Source organism: Talpa europaea (genome assembly GCF_964194135.1).
Source record: "Talpa europaea genome assembly, chromosome: 7".
Classification (NCBI taxonomy): domain Eukaryota; kingdom Metazoa; phylum Chordata; class Mammalia; order Eulipotyphla; family Talpidae; genus Talpa; species Talpa europaea.
Window position 1 is genome coordinate 66,397,197 of NC_140074.1, and position 19,515 is coordinate 66,416,711.

General features: G+C 40.6%; 1 protein-coding gene across 5 annotated transcripts in view; it reads right to left on the minus strand.

Moving 5' to 3' along the window:
* Nucleotides 1-19,515, minus strand: part of ASTN2 (astrotactin 2) — a gene marked incomplete at both ends in the record, with an annotated part of 818,546 nt that overhangs the window by 134,753 nt on the left and 664,278 nt on the right. For all 5 annotated transcript variants that reach the window (XM_084237291.1, XM_084237290.1, XM_084237288.1 and 2 more), the window contains 2 exons: nucleotides 5,704-5,852; nucleotides 7,651-7,784. In XM_084237291.1, coding sequence (XP_084093417.1) covers nucleotides 5,704-5,852; nucleotides 7,651-7,784 — 283 coding nt within the window. The remainder of the gene's footprint in view (nucleotides 1-5,703; nucleotides 5,853-7,650; nucleotides 7,785-19,515) is intronic.

The following is a 19,515-nucleotide window of genomic DNA, read 5'->3' on the forward strand; positions in this document are numbered from 1 at the left end:
CCATCCCCTAATTTCCATCTGCCTCTCAGTGTGTTTTCGACCAGAGCAAACCACACCAGAAGTAATATGGACTACTGGTGTGATGCCTGGACTTGGCGGGAGAGCAGGTAAGAAACCAGAGTGCCTGTTTTAGCTCCAACTCTACCACTGACTCATCACCTGTGCAAGCTCGAGACAGGTCTTTCCCTTCCTCAGCCCTTTTCTCTGTGGGTCAGGCAGTGGATTAAGATTCATTAAGTCTGCTGTGCCTCAGCCCCCCTTCTTGCTCCCACCCCATGTCAACCCCTGCCCAAGAGGCCAAAACCCATGCCAACTGCTCTGCTGAGGCCACGCGGGAGGACCAGACGTCTGTTTTCAATACTGATGACAGATTAGCGTGCAGGGAATTCAGCCACCCCCCCAAAAACAAGCCCCATTTCTGCTCAAAACAACTGGAACAGCAGACTACTTAGGTTTGGCTTCTCCAGTAGAGTTCCAGAAACGACAGCGCAATGGGTTCTCTGAAGGAAATAGAGAAGGCACCAAACCCATGGGTGGGGGACAGAGGAAGGAGACAGGGAGGGAAGATGAGTATTTCAACAGTTAGTTCAAAAGGGTGTCAAACATGTGGTGGCCATAAAGTGTGTGTGTGTGTGTGTGTGTGTGTATTCGTATGCATGTGCTTGTGCATGAGAAAGCAAGAGAATGTGTGTATGTCTGTCTGTCTGTGCACAGGCACACGTGAGCTTGTGAATAAATAAACAATTCCAGCACTGGATTTGGCTGCAGGCTTAAATCGAGGGAGATCAAAGGAGAAAGCCTACATTTCCCTATTCTGGCCTCACCTGGCCAAATGTGTGAGTAATCTTGACTCTATCCAAAACAAGTCTTAAACTTGATTTTGTTGTTTTCTTCCTAACATGTTAGTTTTCCTTAATTTTTTCAAAATGTATGGCAATGAGTGAGAGCAACTAAAATTTACTAGTACCTACTATGTCCCAAGAACTGTGTTACATTTAACCCTGTGAAGTAGGTGTCATCTTCCCCATTCTACAGAGCCGGGTTACTGAGACCTACAGAAGATGCTGATGGTCCTAGATGTCTCAGTAAGAAGTGGTGGATACTGAAGCCACAGCCAGGTATCCCAAAGCCTGTAACTCCTTCATGCAGCTTATATCCTCCAAAATAAAGTTCCACCAGTGATCTTAAGACTGCAAATTTGGGCCAAATTCACTTTCTGGAGGGTTGATCTGGTAATGTGACATGGAGGCAAACAAATGAGGTTTATACTCTACACATCTCCCTCCCAAATTTCTTAGAAGGCCTACTGTGTACTCAGCAAGGCTCTGAATGAGACAAGACTTCATGAGACCGCACCGCTCAAGGAGTTAATGTCAGAGTGGAAATGTTAAAGACTTGTATATGCCTACCCGTACACAATTCAACTCAGCAAATGCTGAACATCTCTGTATGTCAGGTGCTCTAAGAAGATCCCAAATTATAAAGACACAAGAATCATTGTCTCTTTAAAGACAACTGCAGAATTTAAAGACACTGAAATATTAAAAATTGGACATTGGAGAGAATGCAAGTCAAGTCACACAAAGAAGGGTTAGAAGAACCTGTAATGATGGAAGCAGATATGTCAATAAATTCAAAATTCTGAATGGCAGAAGGAAAAAGAAGCAGTAAAGTAATAGTAATAGCTGGGTGGGGTGACCCCAGACCATGTGACTTAAGACAAGCACATTTTACCTCTAAACAAATAATATAAAAACAAACAAACTCTTGGGTCAGAGCATTGGTTCCTAGACAATAGGAGCAAGAATCTTGGATTTCTAGATTAAATGTAGAAATGGGGTGTCCCTGGTGGCACAAGGGGTTAAGAGGCAACCTATGAAGCTATCTGCAGCCACTGCAGCATGAGTTCAATCCCCGGCTTGCCAGGGAGCAGCCCACGTGGCGCAGCAGATTTCTCCTGGCTTGGCCACTGCTCCCCTCAGCAGTATACTTTGGTCAGTCCGCCTGTTCTGTTCCCCACTCTGTCTCTGGTGAATCTTCTCACTGCCCCCCCACCTCTGGCCTGTGCCCCAGTTCTTGTATGCATAAATAAATCAATCGTTAAAAAAAAAATAAATGTAGACATGAATGGATTAGATGTGTTTACCTTAATGCCTGAAACACTAATAATAATAAAAAAAGACAAGTACATAGACCAAGTTTTTAAGCAAGTAGAAATCAGGTAAAAAAGGACAGAGATCCTAAACTACAGAGACCAAATTATGTGAGACCTTAAATGAAAAGACAGCATTCCAAAACTAGGGAGACCGATCTTACTATAGAGTTTATAGGACAGAGTAATGGAGAGCAGTAAGCTGGTCAGAGGGAGAATGAAAGCAATTTCTGGGGCACACTTTAATAGTATATTAAGGAACCCACCAATCCAAGAGGATTAAATGGAACAGTGCCAGTGCTCATGCAGGCACAAACACAGTGCTTGTTCCTACCAGCCATACTGGCAAATCTCACCATTTCACAATTCATGGATCATTGTGTAGCACATATGGAAGGGTCTTGCCTCAGCAGTAAAGAATAATCAGACCTAGACTAAACATTGCTCTAGTTCCACCTAACAAGTTTTAAAAGAATCCAACTGCATCCAAGAAACTGTGCTGCAGAATAGAGGTCAAAAATATTTAAAGGAATACAAAAATATCCAGCACCCAAGAAGGCAAAAATCACAATGTCTGGCATTCAATAAAAAAGTACCTGGCATGTAAAGAAGTATAGAAATACAACCATAATGAGGAGAGAAAACAATCCATTTAAACTGACCCAGGACTGATACAAAGTTTAGAATTAGTGAACACGGACATTAAAATCACTACTAAAACTCTATTCCATATGTTGAAAAGTTATGGCATGGAACATGTTAGCAAAATACAAACTGAATTTATAAAAACAAAAATTACAATGTCCCAAAATAAAAAATTCACTGGATGGGATTAACAATATAGGTTAGACTTTGCAGAAATGTAGAAACACAAAGAATTTTTAAACAGCAGCAGTGAGCCAAAGGCTAAGTGACCATATGCATATGTCACTGGAGTCATCAAAGAAGAGAATGGGAAAAGAGAAAAAAGGGGCCTCCCCGGTGGCGCAGTTGGTTGAGCGCAGCGCTGTGAAGCTGTCCACAGCCTCTGCACCTAGGTTCAATTCCCGACAAGCCAGGGAGATACCCACATGGTGAGCAGACTTCTCCTGTCTCGCCCGCTGCTCCCCTCAGCAGTGTCCTTGGTCCATCTGCCTGTTCTACTCCCCATTCTGTTTCTGGTGAATTCTCTCACCCTCCCATGCCTCTGACTGTACCCCAGTTCTTGTATAAATTTAAAAAATCTTTTTAAAAAAGAGAAAAAATGTAAATAATGACTCCAGAATTTCAAATGCAATGCAACTATAAATTCACAGAATTAATAAGTACAATAAACCTCAAGTACAATAAGTAATGAAAATATTGAAAACCAGTAAATGGGCCTCCCCTGGTGGCACAGCAGTTGAGCGCTGAGCTGCGAAGCTACCCGCAGCTTCTGCAGCGCCGGTTCGATCCCCGGCCACAGGCAAGGGTCCCACATGGCATGCAGACCTCTCCCGCCGCCCACTGCTCCCCTCAGTAGTGTACTTTGTCAGTCTGCCTGTTCTGTTCCCAGCGCTGGCACTGGTGAATTCTCTCACCTTCCCGTGCTTCTGACTGTACCCAGTGCTTGTATAAATAAATAAATAAATCTTTAAGGAAAAAAAAAGGGGGGGAATGGCATGTCTATACAGAGAACAAATCTAGGAATAAAGGCAGATTTCTCTTGGGAAGCAATCCAAAAAGATGACCAAGGAATAGCATTTTTAAATTATTAAAAGAATGATCTCTAAATTTAGAACTCTATACCCAGCAGTGATAGCTTACAAAAGCAAAACGAATTCATTACCAACAGACATAAAATATAAGAAACAGTAAAATATATTTTCAGGCAGAGGGACAATGAAACCAGATAAAAATGTAGATGTATGTGAAGGAATGAAGTACACCAAAATTAGTAACTCCATGAGTAATTACATAAAATTATTTCTTATTTAAATATCTTTTATAGATAATTTATTATTTAAGGAAAAATAACAATGACTTGTGTGATTTATATATATATATTAGAAAAAAGTATGACAATACAGCATAAAAGTTTAGAAGAGATAAATAAAAGGATATCATCAATAAGGTTCCTATACCATATACAAAGTGGTATAACAGTATTTACACGTTATGTTACAGGGCGGCATTCAATGAAAAATTACCTGGCATGCAAAGAAGCATGCCAGTGCAACCCATAGTGAAGAGAGAAATCAATCCTTTAAAGCTGAACCAGCAAACAAGGATGTTCAAACAGTCATGCCCTTGATGTCAAGGTCAATGGGATGGAGTCAGAAGAAACACTCATTAGTACGGGATGACTTCGAAAGCACAAATAGTATAAAAGTGAAAGAATGGAAAACAGTACACTATTCTAGCATTAATATAAGAAAATCTGTGTAGTTATACTATTTTCAGACTGAGTAGATCTAAGAATGAAAAATATCACAAGCATAGAAATAACCATTTCGATAAAGAGATAATTCATCAAGAGTATATTACAATTCTAAATGTTTATGCATTTAATAACAGAGCATCAGAATACATAAACACTGATTGAACTACAAGAAGAACTGGACAAATTCATTAATAGTCAGGTATTTCAATACCACTCTCAGTTATTGATACAAGATAGAAAATAAAAATTTAGTATACTTGATAATAAACACAAAACATTTGCTTTAATTGGTATTTCTAGAACTTCCCATCCATAATAGAAGAACACACATTCTTTTTTCAAGTGGACAGTGACCACAGATGATACTATGGGGCATAAAACCAGACTTGACAAATTTAAAATAATTACAGTCAAAAAAGTATGTTCTCTGATAGAGTGAAATCAAATTAAAAATCAATAATAAGAAGGTATCTGAAAAAAAAAACAAATAATTAGAGCCTAAAGAACACTCTTCTAAATAATCCATGGGTCAAAGGAGGAAACAAGAGGGAAATTACAAAGTATTTTGGCCAAAATGTAAACACAACTTATCAAAATCAATGGTAAGCCATGAAAACAGTAGTTGGGGATATGCAAATATTACCAGAAAAATCTTAAATCAGTAACTTCAGCTACCACCTTAAGTATGCAGTAAAGAGGCACAAATAAACCCAAAGTAAGCAAAAAAAAAAAAAAAAAAAAAAGGAAATAACAAAATCAGGACAGAAACCAATGAACTTGACAGCTAGGTGAAACCAAAAAACAAAAGCCGTTTCTTAACAAAAATAAATACATTTCAAAACTCTAGATTCATCAAGATTCATCAGAAAAAAAGAGATATCACAAACTGCCAATATTAAAAATGAGAGTTTTATCACTATAAATTCTAGAACAACAGAATATCATGACAGAATATTACATTTTTATTTTTGCTGGTAAATTATCTAACATACATGAAATGGACAAACTCCTTGAAACACACAAGCTACCAAAACTCACTCAAGAAGAAATAAACTGAATATCCTGTATCTATTACATAAGATTAGAACATTCCAGTTTGCCATTATCACACTATCCTAACAAAATAGAAAGCCATGGATTTCCCACTTACCTGTGTAAAGGTCCGTATCTGTGTATTCATCTACTTTCTTGTGCTGCAGAATATAGTCCGAGACTTTGGTCCCAATAGCTGGCTGAACATCCACCCACTCCAAGGAGACCACGGTGCTGGAGGGCTCCACTGTTGGAGAGAGTCGAAGCCTACAGGAGATGACAGTTTGTTTTCCAGTCAGTAGTGTGGCCCCCAAAGAGTTCGCATGTAACAAGATTAAAAGTACAGGATTCAACCTGACCGCAGATCCTGATTCAACTCACCACCAACCCCTTTTATGAACTTAGGCAATTTATTTCACCTTTTTTGGCCTTTGTTTCCTTGTCCATAAAACGAGAATAAGAAGAATTATGGTTCAGGATCAACATGGGATCCAGCAGATTAATCCAATCACATAATATGTGCTTGCAGAAAGCTGACTAGCCTCCCATGTACTTTGACTATATTCTCAATGATTCTTGGTTGTAGATTAAATTATCGACAACACCTGCAAACCTCATAGTGTTCAACCTTTCTACCATTCCCTTCAATCTCCCTACACATCAGTCAACTCCTTAATAGCTAGAAATCAATACTCCCTTACAAAGGGCAAAATCTGGGGAAATATTTTATAAAGCCAAAAATAACAGAACGCTTGAAGATTAGAATTGGCAGGGTCCTAAAGAATGGTCAAGTTTGGTCCCATCATTTCACAGATAAGTACAGTCCAGAAAAAGGAATGATTTGCACAAGATCACAGAAGGACAGAAGCATAATGGCAACTTTGCCTGCCCCTGCCCAAGTTCTTGTCTTTCCACTATATTACATTCTCTCTTTTCAAAAAAGCTTTATTTTATTTATTTATGGATACAAGAACTGGGGTATAGGCCAGAGACTTGGGGGTGATTCACCAGAAACAGTGGGGAGCAGAAATGGCAGATCTACTGAAACACTGCTGAGGGGAGCATCAGGCAAGACAGGAGAGGTCTGCTGCACTATGTGGGTTAGCTCCCTGGCGGGGATTGAACTCAGGCCACAGTGGCTGGTGATAGCTTGACATAGATAAGACTTAACCCCTGCACCACCAGGGAGGCCCAATATACCACACTCTCTTAAGGACCATCCTTCCATGGGATTCTTCTCATCCCAAGAAGGATATTAATGGATTCCAGTTCCTCAGTATTTGCTCCTGTTCAGTTCTCACCCTACATTAATCACATTCCTATAATCAAGGAGACCTTTCTCTACTTCATCCAATGCTGACTCTCCAACATCAGAGCTTGCACATACACTGTTCTTTTTCTGGAATATGATAGCTGCAACTCATTGCCCGGCTGATACTTATTCTAGTTTGGGCCTCTTCATGGAGTTTGCCCTAACTATCTTCTACACTCCTCTAACTACAGCATTCCCATAGCATTCTTTCTATTAGCACCTCTGTTTCATATTTTCATTATTTAAATTTTTAATGGCATTGTATTTTCCTGTGTTTATTTTATGTCTTTCCTTCCAATTGCCAGCTACTGAAGTGCAGATTTTCCCTATCTTGTTGAACAACTGATGAGCCCTCCCCACACCGCCATAGTCCAACACATATCAGGCATCAAGAATTATCTGATGAATGAATGAATGCAATGAATGAATAAAAAGAGAAAAGGTTCCACCCCTTCTCTGCCCCAGTGGACAATTGTTAGTTAGTGCCCGGTAAACCTTTGCAGAATGGGTAAGGGAAGGAAGAAATGATAGACCAAGTGGCATCATTAAACAGCACACACTGCAATATCAGTGTTTAACCTGACATACATTTCTGTCCTGCCAAAGTTCCCTGCTTTCTCAAAGAAGAAGGAGGACCCAAGATTTCAGGGTTCTGCTTATGGACCAGGGGAACAGAGGCCAGAAATGTCCTGGGCTGGGAAGAGAAGTATCATGAAAAGGGATGGCCAAAGGAAGAGGGCCATACATACGTACACCGGCTGCGGGAGGGGACTGCAGTTGGGAAGCCCACTGGCATCAAAGGCGCTGAGGTCACACCTGCACCAGTCATCAATAACGTCCCCTTTCCCTGAGCACCAGTAGGAGCTCATCAGTGCACTCTTGAAGGCCTGGAATAAAGGAGGACAGAAGAGACAATAATGACAAGGGTGAAGAGGTTGAGAATCAAAGTGCCAGTAGTCATAATGGCAGCTGACCAAAAGTTCTGAAGAGCCCTCCTTAGCACAGGTGGTGCTGAAATCCCTAGCACTCTACCATTAAATTCTCCCATTCTGAAATGTCCTCTGTGTAGCAAGCCAGAACAATCAATGAGATTGGATGGCAACAGCATCCACTCTACCTATATGCAATTATTTCATCTTCACAACCCAATAAAATAGATATTATTATAAATAATTATCATTTCCTACTCTACAAATTAGAAAAGCAGAAGTCACAAAGAAGGCAAGTAACTTGCTTGAGTTTATAGCTAGTAAGTGATGGAGCTGGGATATAATCAAGGGTAGACTGGCTCCACACCCTATTATCCTAAAAATTTCTGTATATCTTGCAGAAATCTAACCATCTCACCACCCTGCTTAAAGACCTTCAGAGGCTCTCCACAGCCTCAGGAGAGTCTTCGCTCCCTACTCTGGAGTCTGACCACCTCCCCTGTCTCATCTACTCCTCCTCTGACTTTCCTTTGCATACTGTCATCCAAACTCATGTAACCATTAACATTTCCACTAACAGTGAATCCCTGCATATGAAAGGTATGCTCTAAATCAGAAGAGAGCAAAGTATTTCTGTAAAGGCACAGAGAGTAAATATTTCAGGCTTTGTAGGCAGGCAGTCACTACACAATTCCTTAACCTGCCTTTGTAGCATGAAAGCAATATTAACGATACAAATAGGCATGATTGGGTCCCAACAAAACTTTACTTACAAAGATAGGCTGTAGGCTAGATTTGATCTGAGAACTTATTGATTCTTGATCTCAATTACAATCAGCGTTTCTCTTTTGCTGCAATGTGCTTCATTGTTGTTTAAAACACATTTTGTTGCTCTGCTGCAACATACTTCCTTATACACGCACACACAAACACACATACACCCCACTTCATTCTTAAATGAAACATTCTTTGTCTGGGAATCCTAACTCAAATTTCTTAAGCCTGGATCATACCTCCTCTTCTGGACACCTTAACACAGTAGACCATATTGATCATCACACTTCTTGTCTGTCTCACCCAAAAGACTCTGATCCCAAGGGCATGGGTTATATCCTACTCACAGGAGAATTCTTATGGGGCAGACTATTTACTGAACCAGTGAGCAGGCACTGAAAAACTGATCATAAGGCTCCAGATCAAATGAACGTCAAGCTTTAGTTACTCCATTTACACTCAATTTCACAGAATTAGGGATTCAGAATGTTTGACAGTGCTTTATAAAACTTAGGGATTCAGGGAATGTTGGACTCTCATACTACTTCGATACACTTTATGCATTTCCTTTCTTTCTATTTTGCTTATTTGTAAAAAAAAAAAAAAAACTTGATGTGTTTCTGTAGCCAAGGTCATCTGATTATACAGCCATCACTTTCACTATGTTCTATTTGTGAAAATGTATAAAATGGGTCTGTTGGGCCTCCCGGGTGGTTCAAGGGGTTAAGCACCACACTATGAAGCAGACTGCAGCCTCTGCAGCACAAGTTCGATCCCCAGCTGGCCAGGAAGCAACCCACATGGTGAGGCAGACCTCTCTTGTCTCGCCTGCTGCTCCCCTCAGCAGTGTATTTCATCAGTCTGCCTGTTCTGTGCCCCACACTATCTCTGGTGAATCCTCTCACACACACACACCCCCATCCGCATCTCTGGCTCTTGTACGCATATATAAATAAATCTTTGGAAAAAAAAAAAGTGGGTCTGTTGTCTTTCTCCTTAACTAGACAACACAGACATGGAAGGAAAAGATGTGTATCAAGAATGCTATCTGGGGGCATCCCCGGTGGCACAGCCGTTGAGCGCTGGGTTGCGAAGCTGCCTGCAGCCTCTGCAGTACTGGTTCAATCCCTGGCCACCAGCAAGGGTCCCACATGGTGCACAGACCTCTCCTGCCATGCCCGCTGCTCCCCTCAGCAGTGTACTTCGTCAGTCTGCCTGTTCTGTTCCCCACTCTGTATCTGGTGAATTTGCTCACCCTCCTGCGCTTCTGACTGTACCCAGTGCTTGTATAAATAAATAAATAAATCTTTAAAAAAAAAAGTATGCTACTGTGAAGTCAATTTTCAATAAAACTATAAAGATCAAAATTTTACAGTACTTCATTTGACCATAATGCCATAAAATTAGATGTCAAATATTGAAAAAATGGGCCTCCCCTGGTGGTGGAGCGGTTGAGTGCTAGGCTGCGAGGCTGCCCGCAGTCTCTGCAGCGTCGGTTCATTCCCTGGCCACTGGCAAGGGTCCCACAAAAAAAAAAGTAAAAAGTATTGAAAAAAAGTAAAAACTACAAATGTATGGATACTAAACAATGTGCTGCTAAGTAACAACTGGATAAAAGAGGAAATGAAAGAAGAAATTTAGAAAAATACCTTGGACTAACCAAAATTACACAAACTTCTAGAAGCTAGGGGATACAGCAAAAGAAGTCTTACACGGGCAGATAAGTACAATCCAGGCACACATTAAGAAACAAGCGACTTTGAAAAAGAAGAACAAAGAAGACCCAAAATTAATAGAAGGAAATAAAAATAAGAGCATCAATAAATGAAATAGAGATTTACAAAACTATACAAAATTCATTGTAACAAAGAGCTAATTCTTCAAGATGATAAATAAAAAAAACCCTTTAGCTAGACAAATGAGAGAGAAAATGTTAATAAATGGAATCACAAAGGAGAATAAATCACTATGTATAGCACAGACATAAAAAAAAAGTTTGTAAGTGTTTACTATGAGCAACTATATTCCAATAAATGTGATAACCTTGAAGAAATGGTAAGTGTAAGGTCAATATAGTCTAATAAGACTAACTCAGGAAGAAACAGATGAATTGAACAAACTGATTGAAACAGTAATTAAAAAAACATCCAAAAACAAAAGCCCAGAAATTGAAAGAAGAATTAATGCCCATCTTGCACAAATTGTTTTTAAAAGCACAAGAGGGAATACTCCCTAATAAATTTTAAAATGCCAACATTACCCTAATACTGAAACCAAAGACAGCTCAAGAAAATTATAGACCAATATTCCCCTGATGTGCATCAATGCAAACATTTTCAACAAAATATTAGCAGCAGTATATCACAAGGATTTCATACAAGGATAAAGTGGGTTTTATCCCAGGGATGTCAGGATGGTTTAATATCCATAAATCAATTAATGAATTATTTCATAAATCAACAAAACTAAGGATGTAAATCATATAATAATCTCAATAGACAAGGAGAAAACATTTGATAAGATTCAGCACACACTTATGTTAAAAACTCTAAACAAGATGAGAATAGAAGGGACCCACCTCAATATAATAAAGGCCATATATTACAAACCAACAGCCAATATAATACTCAATGGGTGAAAAAGTGAAATCAGCCCCCATAAGATCAGGAACAAGACAAGGATGCCATTGTCAGCACTGCCTTTTAACTTAGTACTAGAGGTCTTGGCCAGAGATAACAAACAAGGAAATAAAGGAAAATCTAAGTAAAAAAAGGAGTGAAACTATCACTATTTGCAGACAGTATATTATATGTACAAATCCTAAAGACCTAATTTAAAAGTTATTAGAAACAATAAGTGAATACAACATAGTGCTGGGTCACGCAATCAATATACAAAAACCCATAGCCATTTTATACATTAATAACCAACAAGAAGCAAAAGAAACTAGGAAAATAACTATTTATAACTGCCTCAAAAAGAATTTAATATCTCAGAATCAACCTAACAAAGAAGGTAAAAGACAGAACGATGAGAACTACAAGATGTTACTAGAATATATTTCTCATCAAAAGGACCTAGATAATGACATAAGGAGATAAAAGGAAAGCCCACGATGATGGATGGGGATAACAATATGATCAAAATGACTACCCTGCATTAAATGATATACAAACTTAACTTAACACAATCCCCCATCAAAATTTAAAAAAAAAAAACTAAATGAAAAAAAATATGTATATATATATATATATATATATATATATATATATATGTAACCACAAAGGGCCTCGAACTGCAAAAGCAACCTTGAGGGCCTCCCTGGTGGCGCAGCGGTTGAACGCTGGGTTGCGAAGCTGCCCGCAGCCTCTGCGGCGCCGGTTCGATCCCCGGCTACTCCCCGGCCACCTGAGGAGGGTCCCACATGGCGCGCAGACCTCTCCTGCCGCCCGCTGCTCCCCTCAGCAGTGTACTTCGGTCCTTCTGCCTGCTCTGCTCCCTGCTCTGGCTCTGGTGAATTCTCTCACCCTCCCGCACTTCTGACTGTACCCAGTGCTTGTATAAACAAACAAACAAACAAATAAATAATTAAATAAAAATGCCTCCATAAAAAAAAAAATATATATATATAAAAAAAAAAGCAACCTTGAGACAAAGGAAGACAAATGGGGGTTATTGCCTTACCTGACTTCAAACTTGAATACAAAGCAATAGTATTAGAAACAATATGTTATTGGCACAAAAACAGGTAAATGGGCCAATGGAACAGAAATAAAACCACATATACAACAGCACCTCAACTAAGGTAGAGCACCTATGACCATAAAATGGGGAAAAGACATTCTCTTTAATAAATGGTGTGAAAGGCCCTCCCTGGTGGCACAGCAGTTGAGCGCTGGGTTGTGAAGCTGCCTGCAGCCTCTGCAGTGCCGGTTCAATCCCTGCCACCGGGCTGGGTCCCACATGGCGCACAGACCTATCCTGCCACCCGCTGCTCCCCTCAGCAGTGTACTTCGTCAGTCTGCCTGTTCTGCTCTCCGCTCTGGCTCTGGTGAATTCTCTCACCCTCCTGCACTTCTGACTGTACCCAGTGCTTGTATAAATAAATAAGTTAATCTTTAAAAAAATAAATAAATGGTGTGAGAAAAAGTGTAATGTTACACATAAAAGAATGAAGTTGGATTAACTGCAAACATCATACACAAAAATAAACTCCCAATGGGTTGAAGATTTAGATAGAAGACCTGCAACAGTAAAATACATAGAAGAAAACATTGGCAATATGTCCCATAATGTCAACAATAAATATATTGATTTGGTGACCCAACCCCAATGGCAAGGAAATTAAAAACAAAAATAAACAATTGACATTACCTCAAGTTCAAAGGCTGCTACATAGCAAAAGAAAACACTAGATGGTAAAATAAACACCCTACTGAATGGCAGAAAATATTTATACAATACATAACTGATAAGAGATTAATAGCTCAGATATATAAATCCCATACAGTTTAAAAAAACAAAAAAAAAACAATAAATGGGCAGCAGATGGGAACAAACAATGGATATCCAGAAAGCCAAAAGACATGTGAAAAAATGTTCATCATCATTTCATCATTTCTAGTAAGAGATGCAGATTAAAACTACAATGACATACCATCTCATACCTGTGAGCTTAGCAAATTAAGGAGATCCCCAATAACAAGTGTTGGAGAAGATGTGGAGAAAAAAGAACCCTATTACACTTCTGGTGGGAAGGTGAACTGGTCTAACCTTTATGAAAAGCAAACTGGATTTAACTTATATATGAGAAATGGAAATACCATATGACCTGGCAATCCCACTCTTGGGCATATATTCACAGGATATGAAACTGTCAACAACAAAAAACCCATGTGTTCCTCAATGTCCATAGCAGCACTATTTCAACAGCTAGGCCATGGAAGCTGCTTAAATGACCATCAACAGACAACTGGATCTGGAAGATGTGGTATATACACACCATGGAGTATTAGATTGCCGTAAAACAGGATGAAACACAACCACTTTCAACAAAAAGGAAGGAATTTGAGAAAACTATGTGTAATAAAGTCAGAATGATAAAAGCAAATACTGGACATTTATGTGGTAGACAATTTGATCATGTAAATCATATTCAAACACCAGTGGACATCAATAAACATCCTAAGGGCTCTGAGGATAGGTGGAGGGAGGGAGAAATGAGGGGTTAGTTAGAGGCATGGGTGGGGGGATGTAAAGAATGCTATTGTGTAAACCTCCATCACATTTCTCCCGGGATCTGCTGAGAATTATTTTTTCTCCAGGGGAGGAACAAATGATCTAATTTCTCCTGAATTAAAAGTAATGGCCTTAAGAATTATTTTTTTATGTAATCATTTTTTAAAGATTTATTTATTTATACAAGAACCAGGGTACAGACCAGATGCGCGGGAGGGTGAGAGGATTCACCAGAGACAGAGCAGGGAGCAGAGCAGGCAAAATGATGAAATACACTGCTGAGGGGAGCAGTGGGCAAGACAGGAGAAGTCTGCAGCACCATGTCGGACCCTCACTGGCCGGCCGGGATTGAACCGGTGCTGCAGAGGCTCAACCGCCTGCACCACCAGTGGAGGCCCAAGAATTATTTTTTTTAGTTATAATAAAAAGCTAATGCTCATGAAGTGTCCAGTTATACAGTATAAGTGATTTAAGGGCATTAAAATATGCAATCTTCATGGAAGTCCTGAAATAGAGATATTATAATTCTCACTCACTGGTGAGAGAACTAGAAATCAGAGCAGTGAAGCAATCTTCCCAAGGCCACACAGCAAGTAATGGGGGTAGCAGAAACCCAACAGTTTCTGTGACTCCCAAGTAAAAACTGTTTCTGTCTAATCTTACAGGACAGTGAGGCTAAGCCCATGTGGGGCTGCCAGATTCAGTAAATAAAAATACAGGATGCTTAGCACAACTGAATTTCAGATAAACAACTTTTTTTCTTGTATTATATCCCACTCAATGTTTGCAGAGAAGGCACATGGGTCAAGGTCTGGTACACAGTAATCACACCATTCCTACTACCTGTCAACCTGCTCAGGGAACAAATGTCTGTTCTCCTACCAGCACCAGAGGGGGCACTCTCACGAGGACAAAAACCAGATGGGAAGGCATGAGGTCATACTGACTGATAGACCTTTTTCTACCCCCATTTGCAAGCTCTCTCTTACTGAAATTAGCGTGCACAACTGCTCCTGGCTGAAGATTCCGTTAACATCTCCAGCCAGCACTAGGGGCTTAATGACGGTAATGGTGAAATCCTGGGCTGTGGGTGAAAGTGACACAGATGGTAAGAGATTGCCCTGGACTCCAGCAAGAGGAGGAGAGAGAACATCCTGTTTTGTTTGTGGATGCGTTTTTGTTTTCACGTGTGTGTGTGTGTGTGTGTGTGTGTGTGAATGTGTGGTTTTTGTAATCAATAGTCACTTGAGTTTGTAGAAAACAAAACAGGAAATCTCTCTGGACTTGGGGAGTTTCACCATCCAAGCAGTTCTTGGGAAGAAATCCTGCCTGTGAGTCTCCACAGCCACTGGCTCATTCCCAAACCCTGAGGAACAGAATGGGGACTGGTGCAATGGCCAGGCAAACCCTGGATGGAGCACAAACACACCCTGATAAAAGGCCTACATCAAACAGGGAGCCCTTGCAAGACAGCAGAAGCCAGCATTGTGTCAGTGCGGGGCCGCTCTTCCCTTACGCTTCAGCCCTTGCAACACTCCGTCCCAAGTCCAATTAGATCTCAAGGGAGGACAATCATAGCATGTTCCAGCTTCAAGGGGCTCTGTAAACCATCTAATTTAATCCATTTTACAGATGCAGATACAGTGGCCCAAAAGGCTAGCTGGCTGCTCCAATGTGACAGACCAAGTCTGTGATGAAACAACTATTCTTCCATTGATGTCTCCAAATCACCCTTAGAGATGGGTGTTGTCTCCTCAGTCACAGGTACGTAAAGGAGCAGGGACTTGAAGTGTGTCTCAATCCTGGCACCCTCGACTTTCCCGGGTCACATAGGAACAATGAATGCCAAGATTTCACCCAAAACATCCTTTTCAGCTGTTCTGCTTGGATCCTTTGCCTATGTGTTTGTGTGTGTGTGTGTGTGCCTGTGTGTGTTTGTCTGTGTCTGTGTGTGTTCTCGGAGGAAAATGAAACCTTACACTGGAGGCATTGTTGACTCCTGGCTTTAGAGTTAAGTGAAGGGACTTAAAGAAACAAATCCTGTACTTAATACCAGAGCTAAGGGCTACATTTGCACGGCCATTGGTTTTCATAACAAAGAAGGTTTGCATTTCCACTACTGGTAAATGCTTCCAACTTCTGGCTAATTAGCTAGCAAACCAAGCTGGGCAGGAGGAGAGAACAGCCACAAAAATGTTAAGCAATCAAAATAAACTAGGATTTATTCCTGACTCTGCTGTTACTTTCTTATTTGAACTTGCCTAAGTTAATCTTTTCTTTAAGCCTCAATTTCTCTATCTGTAAAATAAGGACACAAGTTATACTTCTGTTGGTTTAAGTTCAATAAACATTCACCCAACTTCATACTCCATACCACTCATCATGTAGATGTTAAGAAGATGAACAAGACCCAGTTACTAACTTCAAAGGACTCAATTAAATGTTGAACACATACACACAATTACAATGACTATGATTCAAATACTGTGAAGTAATATACACGGGGAGTGCAGGAATACAAAGGATGGGGCCCTTCCAGCACTAAGAATATTGATATCTTAGAAATCTTATATTTTAAATAAAAACTGTGTTTGATTAATGTGTTTGGGACAATCTATATAGACTATCACTGAGCCTTTATTCTATATTTTCAATGACTATTTTTTACCCTAGAAATTATACTTGGGGCAGAAACACTCTGTTGCTATTGCTCCAGAGATGTGTAGGGCAGCAAAAGTCTGCCACCCCAAATAGGTTTTCTCAGCAAAAGGTTGGTGGTGGGATCGGGCTCCATGGGCTGTGTAGAGAAAATTTAGGGTAAAATTTTATTCAAAAATGCTTTCGAAGAAAAATATTGGCATGTAAACTCCTGTAAGGGCATGGACCTGGAAGACTTATTCTCATCTCTTCCCAGTAGAGAAGGCAGAACTTCAATCTGCATATCTTTGTCTACTGTGACTTCCCTGCTAACCTCCCTGACTGAAGTTTCTCCTTTTCCAAAGACCTTCTGTCTTAGCTATTTAAAATGGCATCTGAAGCCACATGAATTACTTAGTCATACTGGGTCATTACCAGGTATACAGACATACATGTTATTATTTAATCTGCTTTTTACTTTTTTCTTTTATCAATCTGCCTGATGCTTTTCTGATTATTTGATAGCCTAGAAGAATCCAGAGAGGTATGCAGTGATTTCTTTTGCACCCTGATAGATGATTTTGGTCTATATGACTAAAAATATACTATATAGACTTCATTGAGTCCAAGAAATAAGTTTCTTATTCTATGCTTTCAGTAATTAATTTTTATCCTAAATTATACTCAGGGCTGCCATTTTGTTTTTGTTGTTGAGATGTAGTAGAGCAAAAGTCTGCACCCCTAAATATGTCCTCACTCACAGCTGACTGGATTTTGCTGTATCCATGGTACAAATAAGCTTGTTTCTTGTGACTCCCCAACTCATAGCAATTGAGGAAGTGAAAGGCCTTCTAGAAACAAAACTGATTACCTTTCTACTCCTGACTCCCTTTAAGAGCATAACACGACACTCAGGTAATCACTCAGTCAATATTAGGTGAAGTAGTGTTCACATGGAATACTGAAACAATCCAATTTATAAATGATAAAGTGTGTGTGTGTGTGATGCTGTTCTTCCCCAAATTACTAATGTCTCCCATGTCAGTAAACAGCACCTCCATCAATTTTTGCACCTCCAGTCAGAAACTGGAGATCAACCAGGGCTCCTGCCTCTATCTTACAACATGTCTCCAAACCACCTTCTTTCCATGGTCCCACTGCTGTCTACCTGGTATAGACTAAATATCCCTGTGAGTCCAGCCTCTGGACTAGTCTTCCAGCTCCAATTTCACCTTTTCACCACCTCCTCTCTCAGTCTTCTAGCATATCACTGCTTATTCAACCCCTTCACTCAAACTCCTTCTACCTCTGGTGGAAGCTTCAACTTCTTAACCTGACCATCCAAGACCTTTCTTTTCAACCTGTGGATCTTTTCCCACCTTCTCCCCAATGCTCCCACTCGTACGGTAATGCACCGTTTAATACCAAACCTTTACTCATGATATGTCTTTGGTCTGAAATCCCTTTCCCTACTTCTTTCTCTCGCTGAATTCCAGGAAACTTTTTTGTCCACTCCAGAGATTTTATCTCTCTCATCTCCCATTCACTTTTTACACATTCCACATCTCTTGGTCCTGTGTGTATTTAAGTGCCTTCTTGATTATCAGACTATAAACTCCTTCAGACATTTGATTCATCTCTGTGTCCCCTTCCCAAGGAGTCAATGTGTATGTGTCCCCAAAACATGTATTAAATTCCAAAGAAATGAAATGGGATACGCTGCCAGGGATTAACTTCTGTACCTACTGTTGTTTTATTCTTACAGCAAAAGTAATGACAGAACTTCAATTGTTCACCATGAAAAGTCTAAATTTCACTGAAATTTATGAAAGGGGGTTGCATGGGGAAGGAAGGTAAAATCCCATTTAAGACATTTAGAATCACTGCTCAGAGGAGAGTAAGTTGATAGTTTTGCTCAGGAAGTACTTGCAGGTTCTGGGGCCCTACAGAGGCATGGAAAGGAAGGATAGTGACCGAAGCCTAACCTTGCAGAGAGACTGATTCCTGAGTCCATACTGTCACACATTTAATTGGTCAAAAGGGACTAGGATTGATGCACACAGATGGGTTGAAGAGGGCATCAGAGCTGTGCTTGCAGAGGCAGAAAGAGGAGTTTCTAGCTTAGGGTAGGAACCCTGGGTCACCTGCCACTCATTCATCAGCATCCCTTGCAGTCACAGCAGGAGACGCCAATCAAGCATTTCCCTGGTAGTTACAGGAGTTGGTAATCAGGAGTTGAGCCCCCCTTCTTTGCAAATGAAATAAGACATACTCTCCATGTACCCTGATGGGAGATTAACTTGTTACAAATCAATGACTGCATAATTCAGCTGCATGTGTGAGAACACACTGGGGAGAGAAATGGGTAAGGATAGTTGACTTAAGTCTTCTCATACTTAAACGGAGCAAGAAGGCAGGTGTGGTGACTCTAAGCTATGACACTAAAGCTCTTTGACTCATGGGGGTCCCCTTCCCATGAGTCTGGGTTCTAGGATTGTTTGACCAAAAGAAGTATTGCTGCTTGTAAGGGCAGGACCGGGCACTGTGCAGGTTTTCCGATCCCATGCAGACCGGGTAAAGGAGGAGTCAGAATCCTCAGTGGTTTTGCAGGTTTTTTAATTTGGGGTTCACCAGGCATATGGCAGGCAGGGGTGCTGGCTGGGGGGCTGGGAGGCTGGCTGGCCTCCCAGCCCCCAGCAAGTCTTCACTCTATCTGGGCTCTCTGGCGTTCTCTGCTTCTGCTTCGGCTTCTCTTTCAGGTTCTACTGCTGCTGCTGATGCTGCTACTGCTGCGGCTGGTGCTGCTGGCGTCCCCCCGTGATGCCGCCCTTAAAAGCACAGTCTTAGCTCAGCTGAATCCCATCTACCTCTGCCCACACCCTATTCCAGGTGCCCGCCATCGGGCATGCATTCAGGACAAGGATCCATGATCTCTCCTGATGGCAGAAGGGCAGAAAAGCCTGACATTCTCTTTACCCTACACTGCTTCAATTTCTAGGCCCAGGGCTTTAGGATCTGGCAGCTTCCACATCACGTCTCT